Raw genomic sequence first — 17,956 nt, 5'->3', positions numbered from 1 at the left:
TATAAATAACTAATAAGTACAGGAAAAGATGTTCAACATCATTGGTCATTAGGGTAATGCTAATTAAAACCACAATGGGATATCAGAATGGCTATAATTTAAAAAGACAGGTAATACCAAGTGCCAGCAAGAATATGAAGAAGCTGTACCCTCATACATTGCTAATAGAAAGGTAAAATGTTACAGCCACTTTGGAAAATCATTGGCAGTTTCTTAAAAATTTAAACATAAATAATATATGACCCGGCAATTTCATTCCTAGGTATCTACACAAAGAAAATAAAACCACATGGCCATAGAAAAACTTGCACATGAATGTTCATAATAGCATTATTCATAATAGCCCCAAACAACCCCCATGTCCATAAGCTAACAAATGGATAGACAAATTGTGGCATATCCATACAATGGACAACTGTTAGCAATATACTAGTGAAGAACAGACTACATACAGACACATTCTACAACAAGGATGGACCTCAGAAACATGATGCCAAGGGAAAGAAGCCAGATATAAAAGACTACATATTGTACAGTTCCATTTACAGGGAATGTTCAGAAAAGACAAATCTACAGAGACAAAAAGATGAGTGGCTACCTGGTGTTGGGGTGGGTGTGAGATTGAGTGCAAATAAGCATGAGTCAACTTTTGGGGGTAAAATTACTCTAAAACTGGATTGTGGTGATCACAATTCCATGAATGTATGCAAAATCATTGAATGGCACATTTTTTATGATATTTAATTTATGCTTTAGTAAAACCATTAAAATTCACACTTGTAAAAATGGGAAATTGCTGTTTTACAAATATATTCAATCAGTATTCTTTGTGAAAACCTATTTGATGGCAATGAAATTGAATTTAAAAAAAAACAGAAAGAAGCAAAACACACACATGATTTTAGCATGAATTAACAAAAAACAATAATTAAGTTTGGGATATGATTACTTAAGAGAAATAAACAACTGTAAGAAGAGCCCAGAGAAACAATAAACTCTACCATCTTTGAAGGTAAAAATTATGAGACAAACACTAACACAGCTGAAATTATTTGACCTTAAAAAAAAACACATAGCTCGAGCAGGGCCATTAAGTCATGATGGCAAAATCAAATTGCTCAAGTTTTAATCCACATTACTTGTTCTACATTTTAATAGTCTAAAGACTCACCCATGTAGGTAGGAGTCCCACACGTGTTCTGCAGCATGGCCTCACTCCCGCCATACTTCTTCGCCGCTAAGCCAAAATCAGTCACCTACAAGAAGAAACTCAGAGTCACCTGTGTTCCTGTCCCAGCGTCACTCATGCTGAAGGTAGGATTTTGTAATTGCATTTAATTCAGGGATCCAGATGGAGGGGCTTTACTTGTATTACTAATAAGGACCTCGCTTTCCCTCCCCACGCACCCTCTCTGGGAAGAAGAAACTTGGTACAGAGAAGCCTGGTTTCTCAAATCTTGAGAAAAAACCCAAGGTGGTGATTTTTCATTCCTTGTAATTAAATTTACCAGTTTAATGTAGGAAGTGAAATCTTGAGAAAAGGCATTTAACTTTTTTTCAAATAAAAGTTATTTTTAAGAAGTTCTTTCACACCCTAGCCAGTTTGGCTCAGTGGCTAGAGCGTTGGCCTGCGGACTGAAGGGTCCTGGGTTCGATTCTGGTCAGAGGCACATGCCTAGGTTGTAGGCTCAATCCCCAGTGGGGGTGTACAGGAAACAGCAGATCAATGATTCTCTCTCATCATTGACGTTTCTATCTCTCTCTCTCCCTCTCTGAAATCAGTAAAAAATGTATTAAAAAAAAAAAGTTCTTTCACTGTAAATTACATTCTGGCCTTGTGTTTATTATCTATTTTTCTGACACTCAAGCTATGTTTCAGTTTAAAGCACTGTTATAAATGCAAATCACCATCTTTTTCAGCACTCACAGAAACTCCTACCCCCTTTTGTAATTATTTAAAAAAACACAGTATCTCTGGTAAATACTACCTTTTCTTTGTTATTTCCTTTGTGTTTCTAGAGTGTACTAATTGAAGCAATGACTACACTATTAAAAACGACAAGAAACAAATTAACAGGAAAAAATACAGTATAAATACAAATACACTGGAGGCTTGCTGCTACAACTGCAGTCTTTCTGCTCAGTTCTAAACTTGGTCATTAAACATGTGGTTATTAAGTATTCAGTATGTGCCCTTGGTCTTGTCTCCCAAGTTGGAACAGCCTTGGGCTGAAAGCAGAAAAACAGGCACATTTATTGATCATACAACCAAAGATAGGCTCTCAGTCCGCAGACCCTGAATGCAGTTTCCAGTGTCTTATGGAGTAAGGAAGAAGTTTCTGTCCACACGTGATATCATTTTTCTTCTAAATAGATTAATCAATTTCCCCAGGAGTTTTCACAATGATCCCACGTGGAGTACTATGACACATATCTTTCTCCACAGAAAATCTATACAGATATCAAATAAACAAAAGCTTTGACGATCCAATTCAGTTCCTTGGAGAACATTTATTCCCTCATTTGCCAAATCTTAATTGAGCACATACTATGTTTCAGGCACTATTCCAAGTACCAACAGTGAATAAGGCACACATAATTCCTGCCTTCCTGAAGTTTACAATGGAAATGCTCAAGAACATTTACTCCGGGAAAACAACAATGTTGTTAAACCTACTTATATTACAGGGATTTAGCATCTGCAACAGAGTGCATTATCCACAATTTATTCCTAAATTAACACATTCATATATTTTGAAAGCAGCCATTATTAAAGTGCTAAGTAATAAATAATGTATCCTATCATTTATTTGACATTAAGGAACACTTAATTTGAATAAAATCTTCAAGAATAAACACTTGGCACACTAATTGTGCTTAGGATATAAATATTAATACCCAGGAAGATTTTCAGTGAGAAATACAGACTTTAGCATTAATTTGGTATCAGAGGCAAAGCCAAGGTGTGTTTTTTTCTAAATCTGTAACACATTTACATCACATTACCAGGCATAATTTTGAAATTAATTAGAATTCAGAGCATCTGTTTGCTTGCTATTAACTAATGATTTAGAACTATCCAAATGAACATGTACTTAAAAAAATTCAACAGTACCACTTAACTTGCAAAATTATTCCTGTCAGTTACAACCTCTTTTGTGAATTTTTTAATTTTTTTTAGCACTAGTCATTTATTTTCTGGCTGCTCAAAGCTTCTAAAATGTGTCTAAAAAGGGGATGTACTTTGCCACTTTGCTATCAAACTGTTTATAGGCAAATATTTACCACCATTTCTAGTGTCTTACCTTTATGTTTAAGTTCATTTCATTGTTATCATCAGTAAAGCTGCTTTTAACCATTATGTTTTCCAGTTTTAGATCTCTATGTACTATATCTACCAAGAAAATAAACAACAAATCAAATGAAATGAATGGAAAAATAATTAGAGGGGACACAAATACAACAAATAAATACATTTGACAAATTAACGTCCACCGTTGAAATATCTGAGATGGGCCAAGCATAGTTCTGCTCTGTCCCACTCCCTTATATTCAGATCCCTCTTCTCCACGTTTTAACCTTCAGGAGCCATTATTCTCTCTGACTCCCTCATCTCTCCCAGTCCCCCTGTTGCTCAATTTTTCTGTGAACCTAAAATGGCTCTAAGAAACAAAAACAAAATGTCGAAAATACTTAATTTTTAAATTAGTAATATATAAATTTTTAAAAATTTCACTTTATTGTTGATTTCTCTACTTTTGATTTGAGAATAATAGCTGCTTTTCAAACTGTTGAATGGAAACGTTCATTAACTTCATCCTTGTCCATGTATAATGTAATTGTATATCTGCCTTTTTTCTAATTAAAATATATCTATAAATGATGTTTAAAAGGAAAAGATTTTTATATATACATAAAAGGCTGAGCGACCATCCGACCGTCCAACCACCAGGGGGCAGACACTCAACGCAGGAGCTGCCAAGCTTCAGTGACTTGGCAGCAGTGGTTCTCGAGTGACGCACCCCGGAACCAGAGTGGAGGGAGCCCAATTCCTTCAGGGGCGGGGGGGGGGGAGGGAAGGGAGGGGGGGCGTGCAATTCCAACTTCAACCGTGGGTTATGTTGTTGCTGAAGAATTAATTTCTTCTAATTAATTTCCTTTCAATGTGCTCAAATCCGTGCGCCGGCCCACTAGTTTTTAAATAAAATCCTCATACTAGTAGGCATATTTCTGTGACTACAAATCCTGAAAACAATTACCCTGAAATAAATGTGAGCCTGCATTCATGGAGTCAGTGGCTGGTGACCCTCCCCTTACCGTTATTGTGCAGATAGGCTATCGCTGATGCTAGACTCTGAATGATCCACCTGGTCTCATTCTCTGAGAAATGCTTTTTCCTCTTCAGAATTTCTTTGAGTTCTCCATCCTCACAAAGCTCCATCACAAGGTACATTTTCTGACATTATATATTTAAAAAGCGAGAGAGAGCAAATTATATAGATGGGAATCTTAAACATGTTATAGAATACATATATAATAAAAATATGATCACACTCTTTTTAAAAATGTATTTTTATTGATTTCGGAGAGAAAGGGAGAGATAGAAACATCAATGATGAGAGAGAATCATTAATGGCTGCCTCCTGCACACCCTCCACTGGAGATCGAGCCTGCCACTGGGGCATGTGCCCTGACTGGGAATTGAACCATGACCTCCTGGTTCATAGGTCAGCACTCAACCACTGATCCACACTGGCGGGCTATGATCACACTCTTAATCATCATTATATTTGAAAAATATTTATTATCTATCACGTACAAGATACTGTCAGGATACTAGAGGGACAAGGAGGCATAAGACATAGTCTTTATCCTCAAGGCGCTCACAGTGTAGTTAAAACTAAAAATCGAGTGATAAGTGTTGGTAGAAGAGGCAGGCCCCAAATGCCAGGAGATTACCGAGGAGGGAAGCCTCTGCTGAAGGAATGCTCACTGAGGAGGTGACATTAAAGGCAGGTCTGGTGGCCTAGAAAGCAATATAGGGGTAGAGACCGTAGACAAGAACAGGCAGAACACGTGGTATTTGCAAAGACCACAAAAGTTGAAATGACACTGGCTGTTAAAAGAGCACCAAGTATGTCAGTGCTAACAGCTCTGGGAGTTTGGTAGGCAGAGGAGAGTGGTGAGGAGTAGACCGAAAGAACAGGCAGGGGCCAGGTTATAGGGTCTCGTATATCATAGGAAGAGGAATTTGGAACTTTTCCCCATATGCGGTAAGGAGCCACTGAGGATTCTGAAGCTGGTGTCTGGGGTGGGGGAAAGGTGTATGAAATATAATCAATTCTGCATTTCTAAATGAACCTTCTAGCAGGAATGCGGAGCACGGCTCAGCAAGCTTTTGCTGTAAAGGCCAGAACCAGACAAGAAATACTTGCAGCTTTGTGGGCCATACAATCTCTTTTGTAGCTACACAACTCTGCAGTTATAGCATAAACAATACAATGAAACTTTATTTATGGACTTTGAAAATTCAGTTTCATATAATATTCAGGTCATGAAATATTACTCTTTAAATTTCTTTCAACCATTTAAAAATACAAAAGAACCTTAGCTTATGTGCCATAAAAAGTAGGCACGCACCAGATGTGGCTTGCACACCGTGGCATGCTGACCTGTTTACAGAGGGCAGATGCGAGGCACAGAAGAGTGACAAGAAGGGGAAGAAGGAAAGATGTGAAAGATGCCTAGGAGAAAGAAATAGTGGGACTTAGTGACTAATGGGCTATGAGTGTAAAAGCCAGAGATGAAATGCCTCTTCCAGCCCTAACTGGTTTGGCTCAGTGGATAGAGCATCGGCCTGCAGACTGAAGGGTCCCAGGTTTGATTCCAGTCAAGGGCATGTACCATGGTTGCAGGCACATCCCCAGTAGGAGGTGTGCAGGAGGCAGCTGATCGATGTTTCTCTCTCATCGATGTTTCTGACTCTCTGTCCCTCTCCCTTCCTCTCTGTAAAAAATTAATAAAATATATTTTTTAAAAAAGAAAAAGAAAGAAATGCCTCTTCCATATTTGCTGTTTCTGTTGCGTTAAGATCACTTTAGGTATTTCAACAGTCAGTCAAGTCATCTAATGAGTAAAAAAGAGCCAGTCAACTAAAATGCAAGTCTTTTTCACACCTATTGCTATTCAGTCACAGAATACTCTTTCGGTCTCCATTCTATTCTATGCTGCTAGATTTTTGTTGGTGTTTTTAAGATTTTGGGGCCTGATTCTATTCTATAATCACCAGGAATGAAACTTCTGTGTTCAATCAGCAAGCATGAAAACAGGAAGAGAAGGTTAACACCTTTTCCTTTTATAGTCAAAATTCTGATTCACTAAACCCGAGGATGCTTTAGAATTTCAGAAGTAACTATTCTGCAAAGTCTAACACATAACTTTTTGAACAAGGCCATATTTTTTCTACTGACAGCACTGCAGAGGTCATTGGTACATGAGATGGTCAGTCAGTGAACTATTTAGAAGGAACAGTTACATTAACTTACAATATAAATTGACATCAATTTCAAATATGTACATTGATAAAAGTTATAGCAATAAAAGTTTTTTAAAGGTCTTTTTATAATTATTAGAAACTAGAGGCCCGGTGCACGAAATTCGTGCACGGGGGTCCCTCAGCCCAACCTGCACCCTCTACAATCCAGGAGCTCTCAGGGGATGTCCTACTGATGGCTTAGGCCCACTCCCCAGGGTTCTCTGCTCTCTGCGGGGCCTGGAGGTTTCGCTGCAGCCATGGAGATGAAGCCCCCATGCCCTGCTCTCCGCTTTCTGCCAGCCTCCCCATGCGCCATGAGAAGGAAGCCCCAATGCCCTGCAGTGTGCTCTGTCTGCTAGGCCTGGGGACTTTGAGGACACCGACACACTAAGGAAGCCGCCATGCCCTGCTGTCCCGGCCCGGCTCTGTTTGTAGGGCCTGGGGCTTCCCCGCTGCCACGGAAGCCTCCATGCCCTGCTGTCCGGGCTCTGTTTGTAGGGCCTGGGGCTTCCCCGCTGCCACGGAAGCCTCCATGCCCTGCTGTCCGGGCTCTGTTTGTAGGGCCTGGGGCTTCCCCGCTGCCACGGAAGCCTCCATGCCCTGCTGTCCGGGCTCTGTTTGTAGGGCCTGGGGCTTCCCCGCTGCCACGGAAGCCTCCATGCCCTGCTGTCCGGGCTCTGTCTGCAGGGCCTAGGGCTTCCCCGCTGCCACGGAAGCCTCCATGCCCTGCTGTCCAGGCTCTGTTTGCAGGGCCTGGGGCTTCCCCGCTGCCATGGAAGCCTCCATGCCCTGCTGTCCGGGCTCTGTTTGCAGGGCCTGGGGCTTCCCCGCTGCCGCGGAAGCCTCCATGGCCTCCTGTCCAGGCTCTGACTGCCGTGTCTGGGGGCAGATCAAAAACCCCTCCGGAGGCGGATCCAGCTTCGCTGCTCCTGCCGACAGGCTGGACACTCCAGCAGCAGAGCTGAGCGGACTGGGCGCTGCCATCTTGTGGCTATGGGGCCACCATTTTGTCGCAGCGTGATGGTTAATTTGCATATTACTCTATTATTAGATAAGATAATCGTGTCAATCTGGAGAGCATTTGGACTCACAAGAAACCACAGCAACTAAATGAAGTAGATACTATTATTAAATCCCTTTTATAGATGAGGAAACTGAGGTATAGAGAGGTTGAGTAATTTGTCATAGTCTCATAGCCAATAACAGCGCCAGGATTCAAAAGCACAGGCAATCTGACCCCAGTGTCCATGTGCTTAATCACTAAATTATTTTGCCTCCAAACTAAGAATCACCCAAGCCCACAAGCACTGAACAATCTGGAGGCAGAATAGCAGATCCCCAGGCTTCAGAACAACTCTAAATGAAAATCACAGGCATTCCAAGAGAATGATAGCATCTGGAGAAGAAGGAAGATTACACATATTGGTAAGACACAGATGACAAAATATCTTCTACCTAGTGCCAAAAATGCCCAAGCTAACTTTATTACAAAATTATGACAATAATCCAAGAGACTATAATGGAGAAATCAAGAATCAACACAAAATAAAGCCATCTCTAAGGAAGATCTAATCATTGTTTGATTGTATATGGTATTGTTCCAATCTTATTTTATTTCATTATTTTTGTTGTTGTTGTTTCCATTTTAAACATTCATTTTCAATATGCAACCTAAAAATATCACTAAAGTCATCAATCTAACCACCAGGCACCTAATTATACAATCAATAATGAAAGCCCTCCAGGATGCTCTCCTCGATCTTCAGTGACAAACTCGCGCTAAGGACTCGAGCAACAGTGCCTCAAAGGGATTTCTTCAGAAGGGAATGGGGTTCATTTTATAATAACAACTCCTTTTAAAATGCAGACCTGCTGCAGCATTACCTTGGGCGTCTCAAACACCTGTTCCAGATGTATGATGTGCTCATGCTTCACACTTTTTAGGATGTTCACCTCCTGTTCAAGTAACTTCACAGCAGAGCTTCCAGCCTTAAATAATGAGACAGAGATTTCACATAGGAATGTCATTACTACATACCTCACTATAAAAGTTAGTTATTATTAAATTTTTCCTACACCTTCTTGAGAAGTTGCTTTAAAAAAATGCAACTTATTTCCATAATAAATTAAAGTGTGTCCCTCTGTCCAATTTTATATATAGTCTTATATTTAATTTTACTTTTAACTATATCTGTTTCTTGGACTTTTTCCATAAATTAGTTAAAATATGGTCTCTGTCCCCTCACAAAAATTACTCTAATTTTTAATATGCTTTTTAATATTTCCTTCAGAATCATGTTAATCCTTTGGTGTTAGCATAATAAAAACAAAATCTTCTTTCCAAGGACATCAATTGGAGACGATAAAAAACAAAGTGTTTTTCTGCTTTGTTGCTCTTCTGCTTTGATTATATTTATACACATCAAAGGAAACAATGGGAAGTGAGATTCTACACTCAGCCCTGCATTCTATCACTTCCTGGTCCCCAGGCCTCAAAAATTAACTGAGGAAGAGAAATTGAGATCTTGCCTTCTGACCAATCTAAGTCCAACTTTATCTCCTTATATGTAACCCTTTACCATACCTGGCAGCAAATGGTAAAGCCGGCAACAGGGCCTCCAAACAGGGTGTAAGCCACTGATTTTCTACAAGGTCATCTAAGAAATTTCAGAAGGACTTCCCTGGCCCCCACTACCATTACCATCACCTATCATCACTTCTATTGAATCTAAATTACCATCATTTGCAAATAAGTATTGTCCTCACGCACATAAAATATCTCTGAAAGGAATAACAAAGGTTTTATCCCTCCTTCCTCAAACTTCCCCTGCCCCTCCAAGTTTAGGAGAGTACATATAGTTTTTAAAGGACTGAAAAGGGATTGATCATAAGGCAATCTTTACCTAAGTAAAAATTTTACATATGTAGTAGGGTCATTCCTGCTTCCACTGACTTTTATTCTTTAGCATCACTATCTCAGAAGAGAAAAGAAGACTGGTCATCCACTCTGTCCTACCCATGGAGGATGAAAGTCACATTTTAAGGTTATCCTAAGAGAGTTAAGAGAAATAGTGACTGTGAGGAGTGAATTTCTGTCTAGGCTAGATATGGAAGCTTACTGCAATTTCTCCTAAAATCCACCTCAATTCTATTCCTAACTCCCTCGCCAAACAGCTTGACCTGTATATAACACAGTAATATATTGTCCAATTCATATGATTATATAATTTTATTTTAGTATCTTAGTTTAGAGTCCTCTAAACTCTCAGCATCAATATGTGTGTATAAGATTATGAATTCCTAAAATTGCAAGCAGATATCCTGACTGTATAACCCTAACCCTAAACCCTAACCCTACCTGACGTCAAAGGGGCAAAGGAAATAATATCCCATGTAACATCGTGGTTCTAAAATTCTGAAGAGTTGTAGAAAAGTTCTGAATCTCTTTATTAAGATCCATATGTTACTTCATTAATCTTTTTTACCATATGATTTCACTTAGAGGTGGAATTTAATGAACTGAACTACCAAGCAAAATAGAGACAGACTCATAGGTAGAGAGCAGGGTGAGTGGAGGGATTTGGCAAAACAGAAAAAAGAGAGAGAACTCATGGACATGGACAACAGTGTGGAGATTTACTGAGTGTTGTGTATAAACCATGACATTTAATTTGGAAACTTCCTTCTTTTGAGCTTGTATTTGCTTTGGAAAATTAAGATTCTCACTTGTGTTTATTAGAGATATTGGTTTTTACAACAGGAGGTTCTAAGTCAGTCGGGCCTTAGTCCTGTAATTTGTCATTTTACTCCAAAGTCATGTGTGACATACTCTTCTTTATGATTTTGTTGTATTTTCAGAAAAAAATTAGAATCAATTAATAGATATTCAAGTGTCTTAAAATTCTAAAATATAACTCAGCACGATAACTAAAAATTTTCAATGTAGTTAATACTCACAAACAGTAGCTAATGGGGAAAATGAGACATTTTTGGAGGCTAGCAATCTGAATCTGTGCCATTAACCTAATGCACATTCTTACTAGCCTGTAGTCTAGCCACTGCCCCTTTAATTGTCTGGTCCTGCAAGACCTGTTTACTCCCATTTTAGAGAGGCCATAAACCATCCCCAGACGGAGTTATCAGTGCTGGCACCAGGCCAGGCCTTTAGTTGTGGTCTCAAGGCCCCAGCAAATGGGGCTCTTTAAGAACTTGTAAAGGGGACCGGAAAACCCTTATTTGGGAGACAAAGGGTGAAAAGATATAAATAGGGAGAGCTTCCTCCAAGTTTTTGCTCAGAATTTGAAATCTTTCTCTGGGCCCGCCGGCGTAATAAACAGTGTAACTCCATTTCTGTGGGCATTGCTTTGTTTTTCTCCGGTCTTCTGTAACATAGCTACTATGAGTTTGTCATTGTGCCTATTTGTCCCATAGTGTTTAAAAAGACACAAAGAGCTTCTTCATTCACAAACAACTGTATAAGTTTATGCAATTGAAAATATTTCTTATTTTCAGAGTCGTTAAAATTTTCTGCTGTATTAATTTACCATGTACTTTTTTAATCTTTAAGGAGAAATGCTATGTAATTTGCTATCATTTGTTTTAAGGAATACATAAAAAACCTATTATCTCATTTCATAATTGTAATATTTATTATCAGAAATCTAAGGAAAAGCTCTGGCAGGTATGGTTCAGTTGGTCTTCCCTTGCACTGAAGGGTTGCCTGTTGGATTCCAGATCAGGGCGCATGTCCAGGTTGCAGGCTCAATCCCCAGTGTGGGGTGTGTAGGAGGCAGCCAATCAATGATTCTCTCTCATCTTGATGTTTCTCTTTCTCTCTCCCTCTCCAGTCCTCTCTCTCTAAAAGTTAATTTAAAAATAATAAAATAAAAGACAAGTGAGAACAATTGCAACACACATGACAGTTGCTTTAAAGAAAAAAGAAATCTAAGGAAAAAAACAAAAATTTTCCCCCAAGCATAGAAATTTTTTACAAGTTGGTAAAATGAACAGGTATAAAACCTGAGGACTTAGATTCTCCCTTAAAGAGAAGCCTAATCATTCTCCAGCACAAGAGAAATTCAGTGAGGACTACAGTGGATATAAGTAAATAGTATAGTAGATAGTTGGGGGGGAAGTGGTTCAAATTAAAAGAGCAGGTAGGATGAAGAATAAACTAACAATGAGGATATGGGAAATCAAAAAGGAAAGGAGAGAACAGGAGAAAATTAGTGCAGAACCACATCAGGAGAGAGTCCCAGGACTCATTTCTGGCTAAGGCATCCCTAAGCAGTAGCCCTACATTAATACATACTGACAAATCAGACCTTACCTCCAATCACTCTGGTAACCTTTACCTATATTTGGTTATATTGGTTATGTTAGCTATCCTTTCATTTGCTTTTTCCAGATACACTTGTCTACCTGAGTTTTAGAACTGGTCCTTTCCCAGAAGGCTAGAGAAATGCCCACAGACCCTGGGGACCAGCCCTGACCCCCGCCCACAAGGTCAGAGGCAGGTGTGTTAGTGTAAAAACGATACTGCCCACTCACCCCACCCAGCTCTGCCCTCAGTATGATGCTGATAATAAGCCTTACCTTTTCTTTGTTCACTTTTTTAATTGCCCACTTAGTTTCTGTTTCCTTGTTTATAGCTTCAATGACCACTCCAAAGCTCCCTTTTCCCAATATTCTTCCAAATGTATATATTTCCTGGATAAAAAATAAGAGTTCTTTTGTCTCTCTCTGCCATTCATTAGGTATTAAAAATAAACACTAATACTGATAGATATCTACCCAAGGGAAGAGAGATTCTGCCCTAGGGTGAAATCAAATTGAAGACACCATATATTTGCTTCAATAGTAATAGACACATCTTAATTAAACAAAAATAAGCTTTGATGGATTTCATTAAATGTCCTTTGGAGGAAAACCAAAAAATCCTAATGTGGAAAGGTGTAAAACCTCAAAAGCATAAAAATTAATCTCTTACAAACTATAATAATAAAATATATTCGTAAGAAAAAGGAATGAAATATTATTTCATATGTGTGTATAAAATACATTCATCCCCAAAATTATCCCAAAAATCTGAGAGCTAAACCGTAAAATTAACACATATTAACCATTAAACAATTGCTTTCTTGTTTATTAAGTAACACTTTTTATTTATCTTCATTATTTCCATTAAGAATCTCTTTGTTGTTTTATTCCTTTTGTTTTAGAAAAAGCAATGTGACAGAAATTTTGATATAAATCAGCATTGAGACGAAAATAAAATCTATCTGTAGTAACACTATCCAGACCAAGAATCCTTCCACTTACCATTCAGCTACGCTACAAACACAGAATGTACTGGTCTTGCTGACACCAGGTCACTCGTTTACACTTTCATTTCTTGTGAATTTGGTTGGGAGGAGTCAGTCTCCCTCATCCAAACCAACAAGAATTTCTGAATCTTGAGAGTTTCTGAACAGCTGAGGTAATGCCACTAGGTGACACCTCTGCTGGGTCAGCAGCCAAAGTCTTCCCTAGAACTGCTCCTCTATCTCTGTGTGATCACTTTCACCTTCACCATGCAACAGGTCAATTAGTTGCTAGTCTTCATATTTCCACTGCTTACTTTCCTTCTTTAGTAAAAGAAGATTCAATGCCCAACTAATTATTTATCTCTTTCATGAAGGGCTTCCCTAACTCTGCACTGTGGTGCTTGTACACATTGGCCCTTAAACACTATTATTACTCTCTTGCTTACATTTTCACTCAATTTTCTCCAAGATGGTCTAGAAGCGACTTAGGAAGTTGTTCCTTTTGTATCCTTTAAAAAGCCTACCCTGAAACCTTGTAGGTAAAATTTTAATTTTTAATGCATGGGGGGAAAGGGGAAAGGAGGGAGGGAGAGAGGGAGGGAGGGAGGGGAGGGCTGGGGAGGGGAGGAAGAAAAAAGAAAGAGAAGAAAAGGAAAAGAAAGAAAATGAGGAGGGAGAGAAAAGAAGAGAGAGGAGGGAAGGGAAGGGAAGGGAAGGGAAGGGAAGGGAAGGGAAGGGAAGGGAAGGGAAGGGAAGGGAAGGGAAGGGAAGGGAAGGGAAGGGAAAGGAAGGGAAGGGAAGGGACGGGCAGGGCAGGGCAGGGCAGGGCAGGGCAGGGCAGGGGAGGGGAGGGGAGGGGAGGGGAGGGAAGGGAAGGGAAGGGAAGGGAAGGGAAGGGAAGGGAAGGGAAGGGAAGGGAAGGGAAGGGGAAAAAAAGGAAATCTTCAGTTTCAACATGTTCGACTTTCCTTAGGTATTTCCTTGTGATATACACTTTGGGGGCTACAAAGTTGAATAAAACATAATTCCTGTTTTCTCAGAATTTGTAATCTCCTCAAGAGACAAGATTATTCTTAAGTCAGAAAGTCTTAAGTTAAAATAAAAATACAAAATGATGTTGGGGCCAGAGACTAGAGCTAAAACACTGGGAAAATAAAGGAAAACATTATGACAGAGGTGGCTTCTGAGATTGGCATGTAAGGAAACAAAGGCAAAAAAATATATATATATATATTTTTCCCAATAATCCAAGGAAGTCATTCCAAAGGGATAGCAGTACAAACATGGAATGAATTAGTGAACTGATAATGAATCAGTAAATCCAGTCAGCAGGCCAGCCAGAATCCTCCTACATATACATGTTTGAGAGAAATGATAGACTGGGTATGTGAAGTTGAACCCTGGGAGGAGCTCCAGATTTATGGTCTTGAATATTATACACAGAGACTCCTAGACTTGGGGCACAACCTGTTCCCAAGACACTGCTTTCTGAGGACTTATAATTACTTTGGCTCTCCTCCCTCCCCCACTATAGCAAGAATTAAAGTTGGAAAACTAAGATGATTAAAATAAGACAAAAATTTTACTTTTATTATATTTATACTAGAGGCCAGGTGCACGAATTTGTGCACAGGTGGGGTCCCTTGGCCTGGCCGGCAATTGGGGCCATGGGAGGTTGGCTGTGGAAGCGCACTGACCACCAGGGGGCAGCTCCTGCATTGAGCGTCTGCCCCCTGGAGGTCAGTGTGTGTCATAGCTATCAGTTGACTGGTCGTTCAGTCATTCAGTTGTTCAGTCACTTAGGCTTTTATATATATAGATGCCACTCCCAACTATATGTTATGTAAAATTAGTTAAATCTAAATTTAAATGGTCATTTCCACTTTTTCCCCCCACAGAACAAAATAATCTCAATTCCGTAACCATTTCCCCAATTTTTCTTAACCTTTAAAAACTAAACTCTCATTTTCTTTCTAAATATATAGAACCACAACTTAGACACAGAATATTAATGTTGATTAAATAAAACTTTTTAAAATGAGGACTGGATAGAGAAATAGCCCAATTGCCTAACTGTGCCTTTTTTTTAATAATGAACATCTTTCCAGACATTAATCTTTTTCTTCAACTACCTATTTTGATATAATTACACAGTGATAAAAATAAGAAAATGACTTCTTGTTTGTACTAATTTTAAGAGGATGCTACTAAAGTAGTAATATAGATAGATTTTTATTGACATAGAGCAAGTCCATGATACAGTGTGGAGTGTGAAAAGATGCATGATACTATCACATTATGAAAATGGTGAGAATGTGTGTATGGGGGGTATCTCACATTAATGTCTGGAAAGATGTTCATTTAAATATTGAGCACTTATCACTGGGAAGTGGAATTATGGATTATTGTAACTTCCTTTTTTATACTCTACCAAAATGTTTAAAATCTTCAAAGTAAGCCTATCCATTAAATAGAGGAAGAGAAACTTCAACTGTATCAGTTAAGGTTATTTGTCAAAAATATGTACATACTTGGAATATTTCATAATTTAAAACAAAACTGAAAAAAAAAATAGGATGACTTATACATGCATAAAAAATAAAGTAGAGGTGGTAAATGTTAAAACTGATTTATCTCTGGCTCATGACTTTTTTTTCACTTTTCTATCTATAGTTTCCTAATTTTTCACAACAAACACATTTTGATTTTATAAAAGCTCTTATGACTAAATTTAAAACTCAGTAAATTTGTAGTTTTTAAAAATTCTTTAAAAGGGGAGATTTAAACTTTTCAAGTCAGAATTTCTCAGGAAGTTTTTCTGATCACTTTGAGTATATTGCCAAATATCTCTTAAAACATTTCTTAACATTAACCTTAATGCAAAATTCTTCTTGTAGTTGTTCTTACTGAAGTTCCTTTAAACCGGTTAAAATAACACATTTTATTTCTAAAATGGTACTAATATTTAATTCATATTTGTATGTTATAATTAGAATCCTAGGAAGACAATGTTGGTATTCATCCAACCTGAGGCTACAAAAATGGCCCCAAGGAAGTGAACAGCCAAACCACCTCAAGTCATCTGGTCTCTCTCTGCATTTTAAAGAGATCTACACCAAGACTCCACAATTGCCCTCAGCAACACGCAAGATGTGAAGGCCAAAATGTTCGCATTTTACCTAATAAAAATACCTCCATTTTGGTTAAAGTCCATTTGGTCCTCTATGAATGGAATAGTCTGCATTTTCTGAAGTAAAGACTTTGACATACTTGAAAATGGTAAATTTTCCCTTTCCTTCCCTTCCCTTCCTTAGAGACTTATTTTTAAATCTTTTTTTTTTTTTTTTTTGCCATTAACCATTGACAGAAGAAACCTGAAACTTCTTAGTCACTTCATTTTGCTTTCTAAATACCTGAATAGCAGCTCCATCGTCCAGCCTGATGTGAGGAACTTTTACTTCTGTGACGTTGCCCCGACCCCACTGTTGAGATGACTTTCTCTCTATATTTGAGGATCTTGAGGGCTTAGCCCAAAAAGGAATTTTAAAAAAAGTAATTAAGATATAACACACTTGTTGAGAAAGTAAGAACCTTAATTTAGATTATATGACAAATGTTTAATGTGTGCCATCATATTTATTGCATATAATATAATTCACTGTCTTTTTCAAATTCAAAGCCCTATATAATGTATTGGCTCATTAGGCTAAAAGAGACCTTAAGAAGTCACTCAATCTAATCTCCTAAATCCAAGCAAGTGTACATTATAACCTGCATAGCAGATAAATCATAACTTACTCAATGATTCTTTGAAATCGTGAGAAGGCAACTTCACAGCTTTCTCAATCATTCTTGTTTCAAAACATATCACCTCAAATAGGTTATACATAAAAAAATTATTGGCCAGACATTCACAAAATATGCTTTGAATGAAAATAACATATTAACAGCTCACTCAGTAACAACTAACTCAGAGACACCTATATGGCAATAATTATACTGTCATACAAATCAGGAAAGAACAGTTTAAGGGGAGAATTTGAAAAAGGTACAACTTTGAGGACTGAGAACCTAACTTTTCTTAAATGCACTGCTTTCTGTCTCCAAAGCTGTGCTGTATCAAGTAAAACCTTGCACACTATTTCTTCTCTAGAAAGTTGAGTACACCCAAACCAGTCCAACTGGGTAGACATAAACTGTTGTAAATAATGCAAATTGATTTTGGAGAGTATGTTTGAGATTCCATCTAAATAACCAGAAATTGTCTTAAATAATAACTACCCTATATTTAACTACAACCCTAAATGTCATTCTGCATTTTTTTAAAAGTATCCCCAAATTCAGATTTAATTCAACTTGAAAACCAATTTATTTCTATATAAGTCACTTTTAAAGAGAAACTGGAACAACATTCCAAATTATTCATAATCCTGGGAAATAATTAATTTGGGCAGTGTTGGAAATATCATAAAAGAAAGTACTAACCAACTTTGCTCATCCCTTATGTAAAAAAGTAATGTCTCTTTAATAGTTAAGAAGGCAGTGATCTAGCTGAAAGGGCCCATGAATGAAGCTAGGGATGGGATTGGACAATGGGATTTCGACTTGTGTTCAGAAATAGAATCTTTGATATTTACCACATCTTTTGCAAAGGCCTTATATTTAATAATTTGTTGTTCTTTTTTTCTGTCCAGTGAACTTGAAGAGTCTGGTTCACCAAGGCTTGATGTATCTGACGTTTCCGCCACTAACATTGGAGTAAGCCTTGTTTTACTGGAACTGACAGAAGGTGCATCTTTCTGAGAAGTAGATGAACAGTTGGGACACTTGGCGATTTTTTTCCCAAAGTCACTATCAGCCATTTTCTGAACTATGCAACAAAAGCAACTTGAAAGAAAGATGTTTCCACTCTTTGAGGGAAAGAATCAGACAAAAAAAAAATGATAATAAGGTAAGCTGATGGCAAAGTTTGTAACTTCCAATTGGAGAGGTCCTTATTTTAATGATGCACTAAACTTATATTCACACATGAGAGCTGCAGAAAGAAAAGAAATCACCATTTAGAAAATTCTTTCTTATCCTATCACCCTCCTAGCAGTGAGAGGAAAAACTAGCA

The 17,956-nt window shown here is 38.2% G+C and overlaps 1 protein-coding gene across 1 annotated transcript in view; it reads right to left on the bottom strand.

The window, feature by feature from the left end:
• STK33 (serine/threonine kinase 33) overlaps positions 1 to 17,705 on the bottom strand; it is a 56,705-nt gene extending 39,000 nt beyond the window's left edge. Inside the window, exons 1-7 of the mRNA XM_079788811.1 lie at positions 17,478 to 17,705; positions 16,254 to 16,364; positions 12,131 to 12,244; positions 8,420 to 8,524; positions 4,318 to 4,456; positions 3,306 to 3,394; positions 1,172 to 1,256 (exon numbers count right to left, since the gene is read on the bottom strand). Coding sequence (XP_079644937.1) covers positions 1,172 to 1,256; positions 3,306 to 3,394; positions 4,318 to 4,456; positions 8,420 to 8,524; positions 12,131 to 12,244; positions 16,254 to 16,364; positions 17,478 to 17,702 — 868 coding nt within the window. The 5' untranslated portion in view covers positions 17,703 to 17,705. The remainder of the gene's footprint in view (positions 1 to 1,171; positions 1,257 to 3,305; positions 3,395 to 4,317; positions 4,457 to 8,419; positions 8,525 to 12,130; positions 12,245 to 16,253; positions 16,365 to 17,477) is intronic.
• Between the last annotated feature and the right edge of the window lie 251 nt (positions 17,706 to 17,956).

This window comes from Cnephaeus nilssonii (genome assembly GCF_951640355.1).
Source record: "Cnephaeus nilssonii genome assembly, chromosome: 13".
NCBI classification, from domain to species: domain Eukaryota; kingdom Metazoa; phylum Chordata; class Mammalia; order Chiroptera; family Vespertilionidae; genus Cnephaeus; species Cnephaeus nilssonii.
This window is presented reverse-complemented; position numbering and strand designations above follow the sequence as displayed.